At 39.7% G+C, this 24,364-nt stretch overlaps 1 protein-coding gene across 1 annotated transcript in view; it reads right to left on the bottom strand.

The window, feature by feature from the left end:
* The window catches only part of gbe1b (glucan (1,4-alpha-), branching enzyme 1b), a 106,636-nt gene that overhangs the window by 55,038 nt on the left and 27,234 nt on the right, over positions 1–24,364 (bottom strand). The window contains exons 6-10 of the mRNA XM_085380978.1: positions 23,695–23,785; positions 18,440–18,649; positions 8,542–8,657; positions 6,665–6,792; positions 6,272–6,370 (exon numbers count right to left, since the gene is read on the bottom strand). Coding sequence (XP_085237104.1) covers positions 6,272–6,370; positions 6,665–6,792; positions 8,542–8,657; positions 18,440–18,649; positions 23,695–23,785 — 644 coding nt within the window. The remainder of the gene's footprint in view (positions 1–6,271; positions 6,371–6,664; positions 6,793–8,541; positions 8,658–18,439; positions 18,650–23,694; positions 23,786–24,364) is intronic.

Here is a 24,364-nt window from a genome sequence, read left to right as displayed (position 1 = left end):
CCGAGCTGCAACCATGGAGCCCTCTACCTCTGTCGCCTCTAATTGTTTCAATTACATCTCAATCCACTGTAGCTGGAGGGAAGGGTGCTTGTTAAATTAAAGGGCTTTTGTAACATTATCCATTAGGAGTGACAGCATTTTATGGTGATAATCAGATCGAATCATCCAAACTTGTGCTGCGCGCCTTATCTGGTCCTCTCATTAGGATATCTTAATTTTTCACAGTCTGTTGGTCCTAACAGCCTTGTGCAGCCAAGTAAATGAGTCATATCAATCAGTCATGCTGAGGACGAAACACAGCGTGAGGTCCCAGCCAAAGAACTGAGAGAAATTCATCCGTGCACACATGTGAATCTATAAATAAGCTCACGGTTCTGTTGCTCTGCGTCTTTGTCTCCCTTTCCCTCTCTTTCTTCCTGCCTGTCTGTCTCTCGCCGTCTGTCTGAATGCCTGCCCTCCGCGCTTCACGTCTTCCTTCTCTGCAACACACACCTCACTGGAGGCTCCACTTCAGTCCATTCAAATCCCTCCCTAATTGACACTCTGTGAGAAGAGGCAAGGCTAGCCCTGAGTGCACTCCACTGACTATACAAAGGCATGTTCATATGAATGCTTCCCTGCACAGAAATACAAAAAATAAAAAAATTTGTTGCTCACTTGCTCTCCTCCAGCTTCAAGTCTCCTGAGGGAGGGAACAAATTTAATTGAAAATTGCAACCAGGAGAAGAATCTAAACAAATATTGCATTGCCAGCAATATTGTTTGGAAAGTAAAAGCAGCAAGAACCTCTCCAGAGGCATCCTGAGGATAATCCTGTGAAACCTCGGTGGTACAGCACTGCCTGCTGCACGCCTATTGCAAGTATCACAGAGGAAGGTCAAGTCTGGGACGATCTCTCTCTCTCTCTCTCTCCCTCTTCCCCTCTCCTCTACCTCCACATCCCTACTACTGAGTAAAACCCACTGCTGTGAGAGACAGACTTGATTAACGATGCGTTGACTTCCCCCACTGAGAAACACAAGAAACCATAGAGCAAGAGGATGCATGCGGTGCCGAGGTCAGACTCTTTATATTTTGCTTTTTCTCACCAAAATATGAGTAAATAAAACTTCTAGTGTGGGCTAGTGGATACATTTAAAAAGGCACAGTTTTACATGAATTTTAAATCAGACAGCCTCTTTAGGCATTCTGCATACAGACATTTTCCTCAAATGGAAAAAAAAAAGCCTCTACTTTCTCTGAAAATGCTCAAGTGCACCAGTAAAAAAAATAAAACATTACTTTTAAAAACAGTCTACGTTCATCTACTGGCTGAACCCGACAGACAGACACATCCCCAGAGAAAACTCACTGCAACTGTACTTTCTAAAGTAATAATTGCTGATTTCATCAAAACACATTCTGTCATCAAGCACAAATGGGGTCAGGAAAATATATTAGAAGTTGCGTGCTGGTTCCAAGTACTGTAAAGTTATCCAAGTCCTCCAGATGACACACACACACACACACACACACACACACACAGAGCTCCAAAGCAGAAATAGCTGCTTGAACCTGTCCATGTTCATTGGGATGCTGGTGCTGTCACTGTGGCTAAAAAACTAAAAAAAGAAAATTATTTAATAAAATCCATAATAACCTTATTTTGTCTCTGGGTGGATGGTGGGGCGGGTATGTGCTTTCTGCTACTTGGCTTCAATATTATATAGTTATGGACTTCCATACCTGATGGCTGAACAAATATAAACAATGTTTTTCCAGTGTGGGCCATCAAGCACTTTCACAGTGGCAGTTTGGGCTGGAGTGCCAAACTAAAGGGTGCTTCAGCAGTTGTTGTGGAAGAAATGAGAATATTTGGTGCCCAGAATTTTCCATCCAGTCTGAAGCAGTGTTGTATGATAACACGTCGTTAACACCCAACACTGTGATACTGTTATCAGTTATGCCCATAATGAAGAGTTATTGGAAGCACTCATGAAGCTGCTTTTGTTAAGTAAAAAATTCGAGTTACTGGTTGTGTACTCATCAGGAGTATTAGCATACTAAATATATACAGTACATAAGTCTTGTTGACCGATACCTATAGACATACAGTACAACGCAGCTCCTTTTGTAGCGTCATCTGCCAGACAGGAAGCTAATGAATGCCTTTCCTCCAGCAGGTTTTTCTCTGCATGCTTTTTGTTTGAGCTTCCTTCCCTGAGCAAAGAGCTGTGCATCATGCTGTATTGGATAACTGATGGTGGGCTTCACCAAAAACGAAAAAAGTAAAACCTCTTCAGTCAACATGAAGACTGTTTTACAAAAAAAAGGAAAAAAAAGGTAAAGGGTATAGGCTTTTCTCAATGCAGCATAAACAAAAATAGACCAAAGCCTGCAAGCTAGTTCTCCCAGACAGCTCAGGCTCTGCTGTATCATACACATGTAACATGCCTGGTTTTGTTCATGTCATATACCAAACAAACTTACCCAATTTGGTTGCCTATGCTGCAAATTCCTTCTCTCTCCCCCTGACATCTCAGTGATGCTGCAGCCCTGTATCACTTCCTGCTGATTCAACCCTGCCATCACCCCAGCATCCCCCTGCATGTTCTTCTCAATTTTGTGTGTGTATCATATATGTGGTGAGTGAAGATATGTGTAGCAGAGATACCAATCTCTAACAATGATCATCTGGTGCAATATTTGTCATAATGAAAAATAAGACAGAAAACGTGGATAAATAAAAAGGTAAACAGAAATTAACATCTTTGATGAATTCTATTCTAGTAGTGGGATTGCATTGAAATAAAAGACACGACCACAAAGCAATTAATAATCAAGAAAAAATAACTGCTTCTCATTTCGACCTCCAACTCATCAATTTCACATTTTATCTTTAAACACAGAGCTTTCATGGTAGACCAATATATTAAAACTCTACAATGAGTATATAGCTAAAGATATCTACGGTATATCAGCCGTCCCCAACCTTTTTTGTGCCACGGACCAGTTTATGTCCGACAATATTTTCACGGACCGGCCTCTAAGGTCTTGCGGTTAACAAAATAAACAAAAATAAAACCAGTACCGGTACCAAAAAAATAGACGATTTATTCACAACACACGGGAAAAGACCCAGGGAAACAGAGTTAACGATAAGAAATGATTTAAAAAAAATAAACACTAAAAACAGATAAAAACCCTGAAAACCACGCGGCCCGGGGGTTGGGGGTGCACTGCTATATATAACTAAAGAAAATGTACTATGAAAAGAAAGATTTCTGTTAGACCCATTTTATTTTTAATTTCTTTAATAATAAATAGATAATCTTAAATTACACTGCAAAATATAAAAATCAATTGAAACCTGAATGGCAGAGATCCACCTGAGGAAAATATAAATGTCCAGATTTAGACACTACAAACAATCACTTCCTGCATAGTGTCATTTGAATGCCACTGTTGGAATTAAAAATGCATTTTTTGCACATCTTCACAGCACAGCTGTCTTTGGTTATAGATGACAATAAGCGTCCTCTTATTCAGCCTACCTACCCTGACAGTCAGCGATGGGTGATAAACCTTCTAGCTGAACCCTTTCTTGTGGCACTCTTTAACTATTAAGCTTGTATAATCGTTTTGGAAAAATCAAAACAGCACTGAATACAGACAGAAAAATAACCCTTGCTTTGATATCATAAGCTACGTCAAGGACAGACATTCAGAGTGAATAATGAATAATGTGAAATGTAAAGGTGACTGCCAGCCTATTTAAAGCCTCACTTAAGAAAAAGGAAAAAAAAAAAAAAAAAAAAACATCACAGAAGAAATTTCCGCCAAGATCAGTGACTAGATGACCTTCACATTATTAAATCTCATTTTTCTTCTCATTCACGGAAAAAAAAGAAAAAGAAAAAAAAGAAAAATGTGCACACATCCATGCAAAGGACTCTTAAAAAAAATTACTGATCTAAGAAAAAGGTCATTATGAATGAATAAGTCAAAAGCTTTTCTTTTTCAATAACAATTGTGTCGCTTCCATCATTTATTCATAGCTCAGTGTTTGCATGGATAAATACTGACCTTCCCACTTGCACAGTGGGTAGCATTAAGAAGGGGGAAAAAAATAAAAAGGGTTGCACTGCTTTAGAAAAAGCAACAACAAAAAACTTTTTCAGTTTGAATACCCTTAAAACCTATGTATAAAAAAAGATTTCAGAATTAGGTTCAATGTTATCTGTTTTTTTTTATATAACAGAAAGAATACCAGAAATATGAAAACATACATTTCATTCTCACGTTAATCCTCCTTAAGCCTTACAGTCCTGGGTTGATTTAGTGACTGTTGCCCATCTTGAGAAAGAGTTACCAAAACAAACCCTTACTAACATCAAAGCCACCTTTATCATGAAGGTATTTATAATGCACAGGCTTTAGGCTTTACTGTAAACACTGAAAGGATTTAGCCAGTGACAGTGGTTCTTATATTTTAGAAATCAGCTACTACAATCATTTCTCCAGAAAAGTTAGGATGCTATGTAAAATGTAAATAAGCTGTAAGGAAATTATATGCAAACCATTTAAAATAGTATTCAATGGGAAGTGAAAAAAGACAACATATACATTTTTTATATAATATAATTTCTATTGTAATAATAATAATAATAATAATTGTAATACTTTGAAATAAATAAGGCTTTTTCCTTAAAAAGAGCACAAAAAACGACCTATTTTAATAGTTCAAACACTAAATATATATTTTAAACTATCATACTAATGAAAATAATTAGGGAATAGTTCAGATGTGCTGTGTGAAAGAAAAATCGAAAAAAAATCAGCAAATACTTGACTGCGAGTAGGCGAGGTTCGACTGTATATCGGTCAACACTGATGGTGCCTTATGAGAGATGTGCAAAGTAACCGTGCCTTGTTCACTTAATTGCTATACCATCACCAATGCTTGTTTTGCAACTATCTGCTCTCAACAAGCCATGGTCCTTTTCTTTCCCCTTCCCCTGAGGCTCTGGTGTCCATGATATCCAAAAATAATTTAAAATTTTAAGTCATCAGAGCTAGTGTGGCGTTCCACTGTGTCTCAGTCAATCATACATTAGGACTGTAACCAGAGAAGGCATTCTTTGTGAGTCTTGTTTATCTGGTTTTTTTTCTTTTGGTATAATTTTAATCATTATATACGTGGATGCAGGGACAAACTGCATTTGCTGACAACTGTTTTCAAAAGTGTTCTTAAGCCCACGCAGTAATTTCCACAACAGGATCATGTTTTAATGCAGTGCTCCCTGAGGCCTTGAAGATCACAGTCATTCATTATTGGTTGTCAGCCTTATCCCTCGAGTACAGAGATTCATGTTTACTCTCTTAATCTTTTAATGATATTGTGTACCATAAATGACGAAATCCAGAAATTCTTTCTTTTTTGTTCTTAAATTAAACTACTTTGCCTACACAGTTTTTCACTGAATAGTAAACCCTTCTTCACGCTTTTTTTTTTTTTAAACTGAGAAACCCTGGCTCTGTGGGATGTTCTTCTTACACCCAATCATGTTAATGACCTGTTCCTAATTAACCTAATTAGTCGTGAGAAGCTCCAACAGGTGTGTATATGTATGTGTGTACTTTTGAGCACACAACCTTTACAGTCTTGCAGGCAACTTTCTGAATTATACAGCTATTTCTGCTATTAAATTTAAAATGAATACACAGTAGAAGGCTTTTAAAAAAATAAATGTTTGTAATTTCAACATTTGAAATGCTGCCTTGAATGCCGAGTTTAAACATTTGCACTGGATGCTGTTCACATTTTTTCTATATCACAAGTTTTTTGGGGGGAATTTTTTTGTCATTTTAGGTGCATCAACTCTCCTTGTCTATAATACATAAAAGCGCAGCAGTGCACAAAATCAACCATTTTTTAAGGCTTTATTGGATAGGGACAGCGAAGATAGACAAGAAAGCGGGGAGAGAGAGAGCAAGACATGCAGGAAAGGGCCAACTGCTCTCCGGCCATACGGCATGTAGTCGCCTGCTCATCCACTGAGCTAAACTGGCACCATATCAACTGTTTCTCAAAGTTGCAAATGTTTCCCAATATGTCCAAGATAGATTTAAAGGAACCACATGTGCTTGCTCTAAGGGGGTCATCTGATTGTCAGGACTTTTCTCTATTGTAGGGTCTTTCCTTACACTTTAAACCACCCCAAGGTGACTGTTGTTGTAATTTGGTGCTATATAAATAAAAATACATTAAATCAATTTAGAATCACCTTACCTGAATCCACTTGTCAGGGACAGCCATTGCCAGTCGGTAATCAAAACCAAGTCCTCCCTCCTCCACTTTTCTGCAGAGAGCTGGCATCCCTGACACATCCTATAGGAAAGTCTTATTATTTAATATCACATTTCTACTTTGCGGGCACAGATTTCAACAAAGATTTTATCAATACCCACAACTCACATGTTAAGGGGTGAAATTCCTACACCACAGGCAAAAAAAAGGAAAGAGCGACACCCCATTTCCTTTTGCATTACCTTTTAATTACAGCAATGAATACGCAAGTAAGCTATGTCTAACTAATAAGTTCTTTTAATTAATAACAGCTCTGGGCAGTGTCATTGCAAAGTTAGTGAATGCAAAGATGTGTGTGTGGCAGTGGGTTTTTACCTCTGCAACAGTGATGCAGTCAGGATAAAGGGTATGAAGAATGTGATTGGCAAGCATCAGGTAAACCAAAGAATCTTCATCTACCTGTAGGCCAAAGTATTCACTGTAGTCCCCTGTGAAACCTGCGCCTGTAAACACCCACACAGTGAACACTCATCATGTTTTCACCCAAACTACAGATTTTTTTTTTTTTAACTGATGCTACCGCTTTGCTTTCTCTTCTTGACATATTTCTAAAATGTCCTAAAATTGTGAAATAAATGTAATCTTAATGAAGGCCGAAGGCTCCTTTGGATAAGAAACTAATAAAAATGCCTCTAGAGACTAAAGAGCAGCTCTTACCAGAACTTGTAGGGTACGCGGAGAGATTTAAACTCTGGAGCAATTATTATTAAGATTAAATACAGATGAATATTCTTGATCTCACTTTATCTCACTTTTTGGCATGTTTAAAAATGTGTTTTGTTGGCATAATGAGAACTAAAGTTTTATTTTTAAAAGGTGGACAGTATTAATCACTGAATATTATTCAAGTGCATCCAAGACAGTGTACAGTCAAAATTCTTCCAAATTAAAAGTAGTCAAACTGTACTAATTTTGAGTTGCAGAAACTGAAAATGATACTTAAAATTATTTGTTGGTTCTGGTTTTCATGAGCATGCTAGCAGAGCAGTTCTAACACCAAAAATACATTCTGACCCCTGAATTTTGGCAAAAATGAAGGTAAGCGCTAATTTTCAGACTCAGCTCAAAATATTAATCTAATTTTGCTATAATTAGGCTTGTTTGAACTGGATTTGTATCAAGTATGACACAGTTGTCAAAGTTCAGATATTATCATCTCTCCATTTGACCTTTTGCCCTCTACTCTGATCTTGGATTTGACATTTCTAGCAGAAGGAAAACTATATTGTTGCCAAGTAAGGCGTTTTTCCATGAAACAACATCTCATCTAGACCTGCTCTGTCAGGCAATTTTCTAAAGACATTCAGTTGTTAAACATATATTTTTGCATATTTCTTTATTTATTTTTTTACCTTTAGTTACTGTCACTGCTACTTTGTTGCTAATACTACCATTATAACTGTTGCTGTTGCATCAAATGTTATAACATAGGAAATTCCCAAATATAGAATAAAGATTTTCTTATCTTATAACCCTGCTATATATTGTTACATAAAGAAATGTTACATGTTATCACATGAAGCAATGACATACAGATGAGAAGACATAAAACTACACATTTTATAAATTGTAGCTAATCAGATGTTTTAATTGGCCTATTTGCACTCAGCACATTAAAATCCACTATGCAGACAACTTCTGAAAATCGTTCACCAATGTTGTCTAACATTTGCTAAACAAAATGTATTGTTTACCTCCATGACAACATTTCTAATGGTCCTATCCCAACTTTTGACGGCATACAGGTTACGTTTTACACCAAGTATATTTTAATTTCGTTTATTTAAAATCTCAATTCAGACAACAGTCTTTTTGTTTTACCAGACCAAATTTCTCTAAATATAATTTGGTAAAAAAACAAAACAAACCCCCCCCCCCCCAAAAAAAACCCCAAACAAACAAACAAACAAAAAAAAAGAAAAAAATTGTTTTGATGACGTTTTTGACCTTTCTATTAACCTTTCACCTTTATATTAAGCCTTTACATTAACACTTTCATAAAATAAAATTAAAAAAAAGTTCCCTCATGATGGATAGGATAAGTTAGACCTCTCAACAAAGCTCAAATTAATCTTTAACACTCGGGAGTGTGTGGTGTACACTCCACTGCGAGTTATAAACAAGAGCAGGATGACAGGCTTTACTCACACCACACAGCTCTGAAATATAAGGTGCACACAAACCAGTCTTACCGATGCCATGGTGATGGTACAGCATGGAAGTAACACCATCAAATCTGAAGCCGTCAAAGTGGTACTCCTCCATCCACCAGCGCAGGTTTGACAGCAGGAACCGCAACACTTCCCAGCTAGAAAAACACACACACGCGCACACAAGCACACACATTCAAGGTCAGGCAAAGCAAAAGCTGTGAATTATTCACACATCTCACTGTGCACTTTAGGCACCAGAGATTAATTTTCACCCCTACAGGACATTCACATATTGATAACCAAACTTATATTATGTCGGAGATGGAGCGCAAATGAGAGTGAACGGTGTTTTCATTAAGTACAGTGACTAAATTGAGGAGAAAACCAATTCAAATAACCAGTTGTCAAACTACAAATCAGTGGCTTACAGTGTACGGTTAAGTTTTCTGATTTCCATCACATGCTTTCACTCGATCACTGGGCAAGCGTTTTATATTACCAAGCCCATCTCTGTGTATTTGAAGTGATAGGATTTCACGCCACACTTGGGTAAACAAACACTGCGCAAGGAATGGAGTTTCCTCTCTTGAGGATGAGATAAATCCTACACTTCTACTTGCTTTGGCCTCATCTTCATTGTTTTACAATGTCCTACAAACAAGAGGTCAAAGACTGTACAAAAAAAAAAAAAAAAAAAAAAAGAAGCCAATAAACTATTTGAATTTGAAAGCGTTAACTGTGGTTGTAGTGCAGCCCACGGTGTGCTACACAGCATGCAAATGCTCACTGTGTCTGTTGACTGGACTGTGTCGGTGGAGGACAGAGGAGGTGGATTCCATAAATGGCCCCAGTCTCCCCGTTCCTGACTGGGCGAGTCATCCGATTTCTAACAGCCTCTCAAGGCAAAGTACACTACACACCTCAACTCTTTCCATTGAGAGGTGTGTTGCCATGGAAACATCAGTAAAAACTCAATATTTGGTTGTCTATATGCAGTGTGTGTAATGAGGACCAAATGAAACACTGCATACATGGATGCCAAACTGGGAGGCAGCAGCAAAGCACCAGGGATGAGACACGAATGACATTCATTACACTGATTAGATGCTGCCTCTGCTTAGGCCAGGCCCAGATCTTCTCCATACTCCAACAACGGTTTGTAATAGTTTGTGACTACTATGTGTTTATAAATATAAATCTAATGAAGGTTTCTGTTTTTGCGATAAATTTGTATCCACGGAGTGTCTTTGTAGTACGTAAAATATGATTCTACTTCCTGAGCTACACTTCAGAATATACAGCATGTAAAGGGTTTGTTAACAGAAATAATTCAACTGTATGTATTCATGGTGCCAGTCGGCTGGCAGCTGTATAGGCCCACCATGAAAGACGCTCCTGTCTGACAAATGTTTTACCTCATCAAAAGTATTTTTGCTGTGTTATAGGGGGCATTTCACTGTCTAGTTAAATAGAGTGAACCACATAAGCTCCTAGTAAGGCTGATTTCCTTCATCAATTAAAATGTTAATGTATTATTGAATGACAGTATCCTGAATTACAAAGGTCAGACACAGAGTTTTCCCCCTGTCTCAATACCACACCAAGGGCCCTTCAATTCTTTTTATTTTTTGCAATTTCATCATGTCAAAAAATTGGTGAAGCAGCAAGAAGACCCAGATTCATGCTTCAACAACACTTCAATAACATCTAAAACTGAAAAATTTCACACAAACACTAGACAGCTCATGTCCTTAATAATGCTTTATCTTTAAAATGTATTATAGGTTTATCTAACACTAAAACCTGAGGATTACACCTCTGTGGCAAAACCCCCCCACAAAATCCCAGTTTCTTTTGGCCAAGAAAGCCATGACACAAAAATACATTTAAATGCATTCCCTTCTGTGCTCCATTCCTCAGGGATGACCAACACCAGCACTGTTTGACAGGTGTGAAGCTGCATGTTACATCGGTACTTCCTCCATCCCTAGAGAAAGATCACAAGAGAGCCTGGTATGATCCGATATAGCAGGCTGGCTGGGTGGTCACGCAGACCCTGTGATAAATAGATTAGGTCCTCCACTCCACTGCGCAGAGCCAACAAAGGCTCAGACACAATGTATCCTCACGGGATGGAGATAATAGCCATTGAGAGCCAGAGGCCCAAGATGAAACCATACTGCCACATTAGGACCCACAATGCCATTTATGATCAAGTCCAATTACGGTGAGAAAGTTAGATCTCTGTACCAATGCAATGCACCACTTATCTATGCAGTTCAATGAAGTTATCACTTGGTCTGTGGTGTTAATACAAAAGCAAATTGCATATTACACTGTCCTCATAGTAAAGCTCTGCCATGACAGTGAAACCTGGTTAGGGAGCACTAATAGAGTAAAAGCCTAATATTGCTGCTTGTAGGGTAAGACAAAGTAATCTGTCATGGGTGTTTCTGTTCTACCTGCAAGTGCACACTGCCAGAATAAAATAAAATAAAATAACAAAAAAAATCATGTTTAGTTGCTCCTCATCAGAGCTTATTTGCCCCTCATGCTGGCTGTAGCTGTGCCCGGTATTACAGTGTGTATTTACACTCAGTTTCCAGCCAAAAGAAGCCATAAGTTGCCGTGTTTCTAGATTTTGCATTAGGTGACATGTCAACTTGTTAGGGTTGGCGTGGAGAGAGATTTAAGTCCCTGTTTTACCAACATCACAGGTAAGCTGCAGATAAGACCAAATAAATTTTAGAAGCTGACAGTTCATTCCACGAGAAGTGTGATGCCCAAACTGTGTCACCAGACAACCCGATGTATGGGGTGCATTTGTTAGACCAAAAAGGACAAATGAGGTGGCTCGTTTAACGCATTTCAAAACCTTCTATAATCTAACAGGGGACAGAGACACTGACAGGAGTGTCAACATCAATGAAACCACATTCTGGGCTTAAACTTGATTTATTTATCAATCACATTTCTTTCAAATTCAGATTTGCATGCATTAACTAAAGGCAATTTTGGGAGACTATGACTTACTTGGACACCTTTTTTTTTTTTTTTTACTTTTGAGGCTACTACAGTGTGTGCTTGAAATGTTCTCTAACAGTTTGATTTTTTATTTTCAGTTTAACCGCTCTCCAGTAAAACAGTGATTTCAGTAAGCCAAATCACACATGCCTTGATGCACACAGGTGCTGTGTTGGACTTGTGCAGAAATTACATCTTTATACTGTGTAGCAGAACATTGTAAGCAGCCATTCCACGAGTCTGATAGTACTGGCTGCCTTGCTGGGTAAATTCTCATCTAGAGGTCTGACAGACTGTCCCTGTATTGCTTTGCTTTGTGTTAGATATCTGCCATTTGTCTGGCATTCTTTATGCAGCCTGGCAGCTATCTGCTCTTGCTTGGCATCTTAGGAAGAATATTCTGCTGCCTGCGAGACTGTTTGTATGTTTAGCAACCTGTAATTAGTATCACTTTGTACTTGCCATCTTTCAGGAATCAGTGGCTGTCTGTAAGGCCCGTTCTAATTCTTCAGAGTTTTCTCCAGTGGACCATATTTCAGCAGTTGCAGGACATTTAGAAGTGATTTTCATAAGGAAGCCGTTAAAGTAATTTAAATAACCACAGTAACAAAAAAAAAAAAGAAAAAAAAAAGATAATAATTACTAGTCTTCAAACTTTGTTATCTAGTTAGCTAGAGATCCTGCATTACAGTTGGTAACATAAGACAGTGCTCCTGCTAGTTTTTAATTACTCCCTGTTCTGGCCATGTTGACGTCAATTTGTGCAGCAAACATCCGTTTCTATGACAAAATTGCCCATCCTTCATGTGTATTGTCATCATTGGTTAAAAATAAGAGCTTTGAATCTTGAATCTTTCAGAGTTAGGTCTCGGACTTCGACCCAGAAATCATACAGCAGTTTTCAGTGGAATAGTACGTACTGTTCAAGCATAAAGGTGGTACGTCACTTTAGGAGCATGACCAAAGGCAATCAGTGCCTTTCTGGAGATCCAGTTTTTAAAGTCACAGAGTACACAAACTCCTTCCTCCGTTCCATCCATCCATCGTTTAACCTGGACACACTAAGGGCTCCAACATGTTTACATGCTCAACATTGTAGAGGTTTACTGTCACCAAGGGGAAGAGTCACAAAAACCGGTCTGTGGGCTACTCTTGCTTGTGCTGTTGTTGGTCCTTGCCAGCTAGGAGAAGACTAAAGTTCTAACATGCAAAGAGCTGAAGTGAAACCAAGAATTAAAAACAATGAAAAAGGGCCACTGCGGCCCACCATCAGGGCTTCTCATGCTGTATTTTTCTACAAACCAGTTAGGATCTGACCCATACATAGGCTACGTTCACACTGCAGGCGAAAGCGCATCAAATCAGATTTTTTTGACCTTATGCGACCCATATCCGATCATGGTATGACAGTGTGAACGGCACAAATCCGATCTGGGTCACTTTCGTATGTGGTATTGAATCCGATACATATCCGATGTTTTAGAAAGCGACTGCTGTTTGAACGGTCATGTCGCATTAAATCCGTCTTTTATGTCACCGACACAAGACAGATGCCAATTATCAGCTCCGGAGAAGCGCCCGATAAGACATCGCGAACGCTTCCTGGCCATCCAGTGTAGATGTCAGTGAAACTGTTGGGAAGACAACGTGAACATTTTATTTGTATTTTATAATCTGCAGATTCTGACAGAAATCTGCAACTATCCTTTGAAGCACCGCGCCTCTCTAAAACAGCAATAAGGATAATTATTAGGTTATTTACATTATTATGTAAATAACAAAATAACTTAAAGCAAAAATTGGGAAACGTAAAGTCCGAAGTCTTTATATTAAGGGCCATCAGTCAAACAATATTGTTTGCTCTGGGTCTAAACAGAGCCGTTGTGTGTGACTTCTTTTGCGCATGCGGGCCGCTTTGAGCGTTCACACTAGAGAGCGTTTGCTGTTGCATTTTATTTGTAGTGTGAACAAGCAGACAAAAAAAAGAATCGGATTTGATCAAAAAATCGGAATTGAGCATTAAGACCTGCAGTGTGAACGTAGCCAAAGTGTCATCCATAACAAGCTTTTGGATTTTTTGAATAACTGCACATTAGCGTAAGATAAGAGACACTATACTATATCATAAATTAAGCACAACAGGAGGAAACATTTTCACATTCACACCTCTGGTCAGTTTACTTAACAATCATGTCCTTGGACTGTGGGAGGAAGCTGAGGTACAAACAGTGAACTCACATAAGTACAGGGAGACCATGAAAATACATCAAAACCAGGACCTTCTCACTGTGAGGCACCAGTACAAACCACTGCACTACTGTGCTACCCCAGGTACAACACTCAATTTAAAAATTCACAAACTATAGATATTTTCCTCCTATTTGTCTAGTTTTCAATGGTTAAGGGGCATGAAGGTAAAGTGTTTGTATCTTATCCTATCCAGTGACTCCATGAAGCACCTACTGGTAGCAATACAGGGAGTTCCAAGAAGCCAACTTGCACACCTACTGCTAAGCTGAACTCATTAGCCGAAGCTCACTAGAGGGGAAAAACTACTTTTCCCATTGCTGTGTGACCTGATGGGATAGGGGAAATAACTCATGGGTGTTAAATACTGAAATGAATGCATTTGGATTGAGTGACTGAGTTTTCAAGTGTGGGTTTAGTGATTGATCAGACAGTACCAAAACCCCAGCTACAGCACAAAGTTGGTCCAAGTAGGAGCATTCATGTTTTTACATAAGGGAAATGGAGTTTTTGTTGTTTCTTCTGTGATGGTTTCTGCTCCATTTCTTTCAAATAAAAGCATGCCAGTTACCAGCAGGGTGATTCCTTGCTCCCCTAGATGTCTTTCCTTGGGTGTAGTTTTCTTATTCTAGAACTTCAAAATTTAAAGGGCATTTAGCTGGTAACAGCTGGAAACAGATTTTGTAGTGTCATCTCATGCTTGAGAGAAAATTGCATCATTTGTTGTGTATCTAGTTTTATTGGGCACACAGTGGAGGGTTACATGGATTCAGGTCTAATTATATAACTTGATCAGTGTCTTAGCATTATATTATACATCAAACAAACAAAAGAATGATATATGCATACATACACACACATGCACGCGTAGAATAATACTGTCAAAGTGAAAATAGTTAGTCCTCCCTTTCAACATGAACATCAACAGAGAGAAAAGCTAAAAAGCATTTTCAAAAGCCTAGCCCCAAGCCCATTTTTCATATCTTAAGAATTCACACAAAAATTGATGAAAAATTGATGCAAATGATCCTGAGAGAGGTTGGGGATATAGAATGGACCCACAGCAAGCTCTTCAGAACTCTCACTACTGATCTGCAAAAAGGCTTGGCTTCTTTGGCTGCCAACCCCCCTACAAGCACTCTACTTACCCGGTCACTGTGTCAAGGTGACTTTGACGTATTTAAAAAGGTTCATGAAGGAAACAGACACCGATGAATGATGTGGATGTCCCCAAATTAGTTTCTGTTCGACACATACCCATGCGTTTGGTGCAGCACACCTAGTACATTCACATACACCACATCTTGACAACTTATTGACCTATTATGCTACATTCCAGCTCCAAATTTGTATTCTATTAGAGCCGCTAATATAAAAACCCATATTTATCTTATTCTCTTTAAATTGGGGAGCCTCTTATTTTGTTAACTGAAACAAACCATTTTAGCTCTTGTCACGTTCAGGCCACCACCTTACCTTCTTTAACCTCCTAATACCCGAACTCTTTCATGGCATGCTTGAAATCTTTGCTATATGGGCTGATTGGGACCTGATGAATGTAAAAACATTTTTTTTACTGATTTTTGTTTTGGAGAAAAATGAGATCCACATTCAAGGACATTCGTTTTAAATTTTGATAGAACAGTGGCAGTATAATGTCCTCGTAAGTGGATATCAGGCACTTGTAGAGCAAAAATCTTGTATTTTGGTCTAGACAACCCAAAATGTGATGTCCATATATGTGGATGCCAGGTCCTAGGAGGTTAAGCTAACTGTCTTTTGATTGGCTAGCCCCCCCAAACAGCTAATGTGGGAAGCCAGTGGATGAGACCGCTGTGTTCTCATGCATGGCTGCGCATGTTTAATATGAGTGTCCACCAAGTAATTACATGAAAGAAAAGCCATAAAAAACTTTATTATGGGGCCATGAAGTGTAATCATTCCCTGTAGGTTTTAAGAAAATCTGAGACATCAAAGGAAATTTTCAAGCAAAAGTTGGCTGTTTTTGCCTAAAGTCGAAAAAAAATGAAAGACAATTCTAAGAAGTAGACTACTGAAAGTTAAGAATGTTTTCCTTTAAAACAAATTAATAAACACAGCCAATATCAGAATGCTGATTATACAGCATAGACCTGAAAATATGGCAGGTGGATGGATGACATTACAGCATGAATGCTTAAATATTTTTTTGTACATTTATTATTTACTTGGTTCAATTTAGCAATTGTTTAAAAATGGCTTAACAACCACCAGCATATGCATGTGTCCTTATAGTTTCAATGCAGCTCGTTTCTTGGATAGCCAAGTTTGTATTCAGCAACAGCAAACCCACTTCTAGCATTCCTAGAGCCTGGAACCAATGTTTGCAAAACCAGACATTCTTAATACCGAATGCAGACACATTTGACTCAGAGGCAACTCAAGTTAACAAATTGGATAGCAGGCATCTATCTAAACAGCATTCTCTCTGGACTGTGTTGAATGTTTTATGAGGAAAAGCTGAAGTGGAACACATACAACAAAAAAGGTGTTCTTTGATAAAGATGCACAAGTGGAAGCAAAGCAAAAAAGGCAGCAACAAGGAAAATGTGCATTTGCTCTGATAGCTTGTATCAGTCAGCTTCTGTCAACCTAATAAGAACATCATGGTCAGAATGTGATGGCTGATAGCAAGGCTGCTTGATTAAAAACAGACTGTGTATCCCACAAGGTTCACGGGTAGCCTCTGAGGTTCATTTCCTTTCAAAGAAAGTAACAGAAAGCTTGACACAAACGACGTGTCCAAACATCTTGCGAGAGGCAAAGAAGACAAATGAACTGGCTATGACATTGCAGAGCTCCTTTGGGCTTTTACAAATGACTCCTCATATGCCTCCCAGTTGTGGCATATGTCTGCACCATGTCTAATGAGTGCTTCTGATACGAGGAGGGTTCAATAACTAATGAAAGAAGAACCTTGTTCTCTTATTATAGCCCCCCTGCCTGACACTAAGCATTGTATAATGTATTGGAAAGTGGTGCACACTGACACACACTTATTAAAAGCGAGTTCAAAAAGGCATTTGATAGACTCAACAGTGCCTGTTCCTCTTTAATGTGTGCTGGGATCATTTTCAGGGTACAGAGGCAAGAGAGACACCCAATTAACAGGGCGAACAACAACACCAGTCGATAGTTTTGGTGTACATTGAGCACCAGCAGAGACAGAAAAAATAACCTGCCTATTTATGGCCTTTCATCTGTTTTCTAACACTTTTGTAATTAGTTGAAACTACGAACATCACCAAATCTCTGTTACACTGTGACGATCCTAGCTGAACAAATGTACAAAAAGGTAAAAAAAAAAAAGAAAAGAAAAGAAAAGAAAATCAAGGCAAAAGGAGGAAACTTGAGTTTTCAGTCAACCACTCATTCACTACACTTCACCTATATATCAGTGCCTTACTTCACGGCCGTTTGGTTGAGCGATGTAATCTGCCATTTTTGAGAGCATGTCTTGGTTTTGACCTTCAACAAATCTTTCTGTACAAGGCAGTCTGAGAAACTGTAACAAGTGATATGGCAGGTTCCCATTTATCCTCATTCATCAATCTTTACACGTGTTTACATTTATATGTAGCTGATGCAGACAAAGTGTCTTTTCATCATAAGTTCAATGTCTAACAGTATGTAACATTCAAATCTCCACGGCAGGTACAGCATAATGGAGGAGTAGAAATAGCAGGGATGTGTTTGCTTTCAAATCACGCTAAAAAGATCTTGAAAAATATATAATGTCTAATCAGGACGATGTTAATCACAGTAAATTTAAATGGTATAAAGAACAAAAGTAAATTGGTTCTGTGGTTTTGGTTTATGGTTTTTAATATTACACAGCATGTCCATTTTTACTACTACTTTATATGAGTAAGTAATCACATTGTCATTTAGTTATATTGTGGAAACTCTTCAACACTTTTTTCCCCCCACCAATTGAAAATGACACTGTATCAAAGTGACTGAATAATTGTGAATTAACTATTACCTCTCAGTTTCAGACATTCACCAGCAAGTCTGTTAGGTACGCTTATTCAACTGTGTTTTAACACAAATGTCTAATTAGCCAATTACATGGCAGCAAGTCAGTGCATTTAGGGAGGGTCAGACAACCTGCTGAAGTTCAAACTGAGTATCAGGGGAGATTTGAGGGACTTTGACCGCAGCATGGCTGTCTGTGCCAGACAGCTTAGTATTTCAGAAACTGCTGATCTGCTGGGATTTTCCCACATAACCATCACTAGGGTTTACAGATAGTAATCTGAAATGATAAAAATTTTCCAGTGAGTTGTAGTTCTCTGGGGAAAAATGTGGTGTTAATGCAATAGGTTATAGGATAAGGGCTAGGAGAAAAGTCTGCAGGAGAACATTTCTGAATGCACAACACATCAAACCTTGGAGCAAATGCATTACAGCAGCAGAAGAGCACACCGGATACTACTCCTGTCAGCTAAGAACAGTAAACTGAGGCTACAATTCACACTGGCTCAACCAAGACTGGTCAATAGAAGACCAGAAAAAAAGTTGTCTAATGAAACTTTATTTAATTGCTGAAACATTCAGATGACATGGTCAGAATTTGTCAAAAACCTGGATACTTATTAAAAAGTTATAAAAACTATACAAGTACCTGGAGTAGTTAAAGAGACGGCTGTCCCACAAGCTGTGCACCCCTCTGGGTGGAGAATGGAAGAAACATGAGTCGGATCCATCAAACCGATTTAAGCCATCTTCCGTGTTCTTGGACGCGTGGCTGTGAACGACATCCAGGAGCACCATAATCCCCATTGAATGAGCCACATCAATCAGCTGCTTCAGCTCATCTGGGGTCCCATAGCGGCTACAAATGAACACACACATTCAGATTCACATTAGGTTACTACACAAGCTTAACCCTGAAGTTTAGGTTGATTCAAAATTGCCACTCAATGAAAATCATCCAAGTTACAACTGGAATATGTCAGACTAACCTTTTTCCCCCCTATAATTGGACCATTTTGAGCACATAACTAACAGCATGCACATATGCAAACAAGCTTAAAAAAAATTCAAGGACCTAAATTACATATATTTTCTGAGTTGTTTCAATTTCCCTAACAATAAACCTGTCAAGCAGATCTTAACTCCCACTCAATGGTTTTATTCTTTCTAAAATTGCTGTCACATTGACAAAAGGCCCATTTAAGACTAAGTGCAAACCAACACTGAATTTATATTTTCATTAAAATGTTTGCAATTCAAATAATCACAACAGCATTGAGCAGTATATTATTGTACAAGCATAGCCGCTTTGTCTAAAGTGAGCTTTTGTCATTTGATAGATGTTTTTATATTAACCTTTTCTACAGGACATCTACAGTAAAGTCAGTGGAATTCTCAGGACACTGAAAAACACAACTGTATGTGTACGCATCCATAACCCACACCTTATATTATCCAATCTCTAACATCCCATCCTCCCAACAATCATCATATCAGCTTCCTTTAAAAATAAAAATAAAAATAGGACACATAGTGACAGGATTATCCTGCTTTCCGGTATTCAACCACTGAGGTTTTAAATAACACTAAGCGATCAATCAAGGGTGAAATTACAATATATATAACTATGCCCTACTCTGAGCAAGGAAGGAGGATCTCTGAAAGAAGATAAAGACTCAGACTAGTCCACCTTTATCTACGACTCTCCCCACTCTGTGGATTAACAGAAAATGTATTTACAGAGAGATTATTGCTGGTGTCAGACTTCCTAACCTTGATTTGAGGTGACTGAGTTGAGGAGAAAGTTGCTCACTCAGTTTGTTTTTGTGACACTCATTCAACCCTCAAAATAAAACATCAACAACTTTAAAACATTTTGCAGCCGCTTTAAAGATAAAATACATTCAGGTGGTAAAGTGTGATACTGGATACCTTAAAGCTGAAATCTTTTAGAGTCTGTCTTTCAGATATTTTACTGGTTCACAATTTTACTCCCAGTATGATTACACTTCCTCTTTCTTTTTAATTGACAAATATATTAGAAGAAGGACTTCTTATATATATACATATATATATATATATACACACATATACATATATATATATATATATATATATGTATATGTGTGTGTGTGTATATATATATATATATATATATATATATATATATATATACACACACACACACACACATACATATATATATATATATATATATATATATATATATAAGCTGTCCATACCTGAGGCCTTGGAAACTGCCAAGCAAAGACTCACAGCCTTGGCCAGCCGCTTGAGGAGGTACACCAGAGAGATAGAAGGCAGGAGAATAAACCAGCTGTTCTCCACAGAACCAGCAAAGGTGTACTCTTAGTGGCAAGGGAACAATAAGAGAACAGCACCACCAAGGCTGGAGACGGAGCAATACTGGAAGAGCATATGGGAGAAGGATGCAACCCATAACGGCAATGCTCAGTGGCTAGAGGATCTGAGGGCTGACCACAGCGACCTCCCTGAACAGGGTCCAGTAACCATCACAGTGGCAGATATCCAAGAAAGGGTCTCCAGTATGAAGAGTTGGACAGCACCAGGGCCCGACATGGTTCACGCCTACTGGCTGAAGAAGCTGACTGCACTCCACGAGCGTCTGGCAGCACAAATGAACCAGCTGCTAGTTAACGAGAGACACCCGGAATGGCTAACTGAAGGCCGGACGGTCCTGATCCCCAAGGACCCCAAGAAGGGACCGGTCCCCTCCAACTACCGACCAATAACCTGCCTCAGTACTACATGGAAGCTCCTGTCAGGCATCATATCGGCTAAGATGAACAGGCACATGGGTCAATACATGAGCGGGACACAGAAAGGAATTGGCAAGAATACCAGAGGCGCAAAACACCAGCTACTGGTAGACAGAACAATCAGCCGAGACTGCAAGACCAGACTGACCAACCTGTGCACTGCCTGGATTGATTACAAGAAGGCCTATGACTCAATGCCCCACAGCTGGATACTGGAATGCCTAGAATTGTACAAGATCAATGGGACCCTAAGAGCCTTCATCAGGAACTCAATGGGGATGTGGCGTACAACACTAGAGGCCAACTCCAAGCCCATAGCACAAGTCACCATCAAGTGCGGGATCTACCAAGGAGATGCTCTGTCCCCACTGCTGTTCTGCATAGGCCTGAACCCCCTCAGTGAGATCATTAACAAGACTGGCTACGGATACCGACTACAGAACGGAGCAGTTGTCAGCCACCTCCTGTACATGGATGACATCAAGCTGTATGCCAAGAGTGAACGAGACATCGATTCACTGATCCACACTACCAGGCTATACAGCAATGACATTGGAATGTCGTTCGGACTGGAGAAGTGTAGTCGGATGGTAACAAAGAGAGGGAAGGTAGTCAGAACTGAGGGGATTGAACTACCAGAAGGCAACATTGCAGACATAGAGGACAGTTACAAGTACTTGGGGATCCCACAGGCGAATGGGAACCATGAAGAGGCCGCTAGAAAGGCTGCAACCACCAAGTACCTGCAGAGGGTCAGGCAAGTCCTGAGGAGTCAGCTGAATGGTAAGAACAAGATCCGGGCCATCAACACGTACGCCCTGCCCGTGATCAGGTACCCTGCTGGGGTAATAGGCTGGCCAAAGGAGGAGATAGAAGCCACTGACATAAAGACAAGAAAGCTCCTTACCATGCATGGAGGGTTTCACCCCAAATCCAGCACCCTGAGGCTGTACGCTAAGCGGAAGGAAGGGGGCCGGGGACTGGTGAGTGTCAGCACCACAGTCCAGGATGAGACAACGAACATCCAAGAATACATTAGGAAGATGGCCCCAACTGACCGAGTGCTCAGTGAATACCTCAGGCAGCAGAAACCCAAGAAAGAGGAGGGAGACGAGGAACCATCATGGAAGGACAGGCCCCTGCACGGTATGTACCACCGGCAGATAGAGGAGGTGGCTGATATCCAGAAATCCTACCAGTGGCTGGACAAAGCTGGACTGAAAGACAGCACAGAGGCACTAATCATGGCAGCACAAGAACAAGCTCTGAGCACAAGATCCATAGAGGCTGGGGTCTATCACACCAGGCAAGACCCCAGGTGCAGGCTGTGTAAAGATGCCCCAGAGACAATCCAGCACATAACAGCAGGGTGCAAGATGCTAGCAGGCAAGGCATACATGGAACGCCATAACCAAGTGGCCGGCATAGTGTACAGGAACATCTGTGCCGAGTATAACCTGGAAGTCCCGAGGTCAAAATGGGAGATGCCCCCAAGGGTGGTGGAGAATGACCGAGCTAAGATCCTGTGGGACTTCCAGATACAGACGGACAAAATGGTGGTGGCTAACCAACCGGACATAGTGGTGGTAGACAAACAGAAGAAGATGGCCGTAGTGATCGATGTAGCGGTTCCGAATGACAGCAATATCAGGAAGAAGGAACACGAGAAGCTGGAGAAATACCAAGGGCTCAGAGAAGAGCTCGAGAGGATGTGGAGGGTGAAGGTAACGGTGGTCCCCGTGGTAATCGGAGCACTAGGTGCGGTGACTCCCAAGCTAGGCGAGTGGCTCCAGCAGATCCCAGGAACAACATCGGAGATCTCTGTCCAGAAGAGCGCAGTCCTGGGAACAGCTAAGATACTGCGCAGGACCCTCAAGCTCCCAGGCCTCTGGTAGAGGACCCGAGCTTGAAGGATAAACCGCCCGCAGGGGCGTGCTGGGTGTTTTTTTATATATATATATATATATATATATATATATATGTATATATATATATATATATATATATATTTGTCTATTCTTTTAATGCAGTAGTATTGCATTTGATATATACTCACTTTGGTTGTTTTTCTCCTTAAATCTGCTTTATGAAGGTAGCATGACAGAGATTTACTCCGATTACACAAACATTATGTAGGAGAAAGTAACGGAACATGGGTATTGATTTGTAAATAACTGGACATGATAATATTATACTACACTGTATTTCTAACCAACTAGGCAGCGGATTTATTTATCTTGGCAATACTTTCTTTGAAGATATAATTAATTTTGGGGTCAACTTGAAAGAGAGACAGTGTAATGTAAAATGTGCAAAAATTAGACCAGATTTTAAATAATATTTGGATGCAGACTACTGTATGATGTGATGTTTAGAATCCCCAAGACATTTTGTGAAAGTTTGACTCTATTTGACCCTGAAGAAGTGGTCAGAGGTCTAAAGTATTGTGAAATTTCAAACCCCAACATATCATTCCCTATAACACGACACTGCATCTACAGCTTTTATCAGAATTCCAGGCCAGCCGAGAGATATAATCTCTGCAGCGTGTCCTGGGGCTTCCTCCCGTTGGGACATCCCCAGAACACCTCAACCAGAAGGCACCAAGGAACATCCTTGTCAGATTCCAGAACCAACTCAACTGGCTCCTTTTGATGTGGAGGAGCAGCGACGGCTCTACTCGGAGCCCCTCCTGGATGTCCGAACCCCTTCCCCCATCTCTAAGGGAGAGGCCAGCCACCCTTCGGAGGAAACACATTTCCGCCGCTTGTATATGCGATCTCGTTCTTTCGGTCACTACCAAAAGCCCGTGACCCGAGGGTAGGGATGTAGATCGACCAGTAAATTGAGAGCACTTTTACACTCAGCTCCTTCTTCACAACGACCGACTGGTACAGCGTCCGCATCACTGCAGCCGTAGCAGCAGTCCGACTGTCGATCTCCGGCTCCCTTCTCTATTAGAATTCCTTCAAACCTCAAGCTATCATGTTTATAGACAGAATGATGACACGCTACCAAAAACATAACCTCCTTGGCAGAGACAAGTACCTTGTACAAAATACAATATATATATATATAAAACTAGTGAAATGATGGCATTTACCTGGAAGCAGCAAAGAAACTTGTAATCTGATATCCAAAGCTTGCATAGTAGGCATGCTCCATGATGGCCATCAGTTGAATACAGTTGTAACCTGGACCAAGAGAGGAGACACTGCAATTATCATATTACAAATTTCATCCCCATTTCATGCCTTAAAAAGCATATTATACCAGATTAAACAGCTAACCTTATCTAGCTGTTGTGAAACTATTAAAATATTCATCAAAAAAAACATGTGTTTGGTGTGTATGGCAGTGGGATACACTGTGCTTATTTGTTCCTAAGTGTATTTGGATAGCTTAATTTCCCTACAGTAACTAGAGGGGTTATTAATTTTGCAAATCTTCATCTTCTTTTCTAATGATTAATTTTAATAAACCCCTGCTGTTCAGCTTGTATTTCAAACATCATTTAAAAATGCAAATAATTCTTATGATGTGTGGGTTGGTTGGCCACACAGAATAAGACACGCTTAGAAAAATTCTCTGAAACGTCTCTCTTTTTGTGTTTTGGCCACTATTTGGTACAGAAACAATCTGGAAATCTTTAAGAGTTGATACTATTTGACCTGTGTCAGTCACACTGTATGTATGAGCTCCAGGCATTTCCTTTTTGACACAAGCTCCAGTATCCTAAAGACAAGCTGTGGCAACAGGGAAACACTAGCTAT

Source organism: Rhamphochromis longiceps, linkage group LG14, assembly GCF_057381845.1.
Source record: "Rhamphochromis longiceps isolate RC_006_pf linkage group LG14, R_longiceps_female_GT1.1, whole genome shotgun sequence".
NCBI lineage: Eukaryota > Metazoa > Chordata > Actinopteri > Cichliformes > Cichlidae > Rhamphochromis > Rhamphochromis longiceps.
Note: the sequence above shows the minus strand (reverse complement) of the source record. Positions and strands in the feature narration are given on the sequence as shown.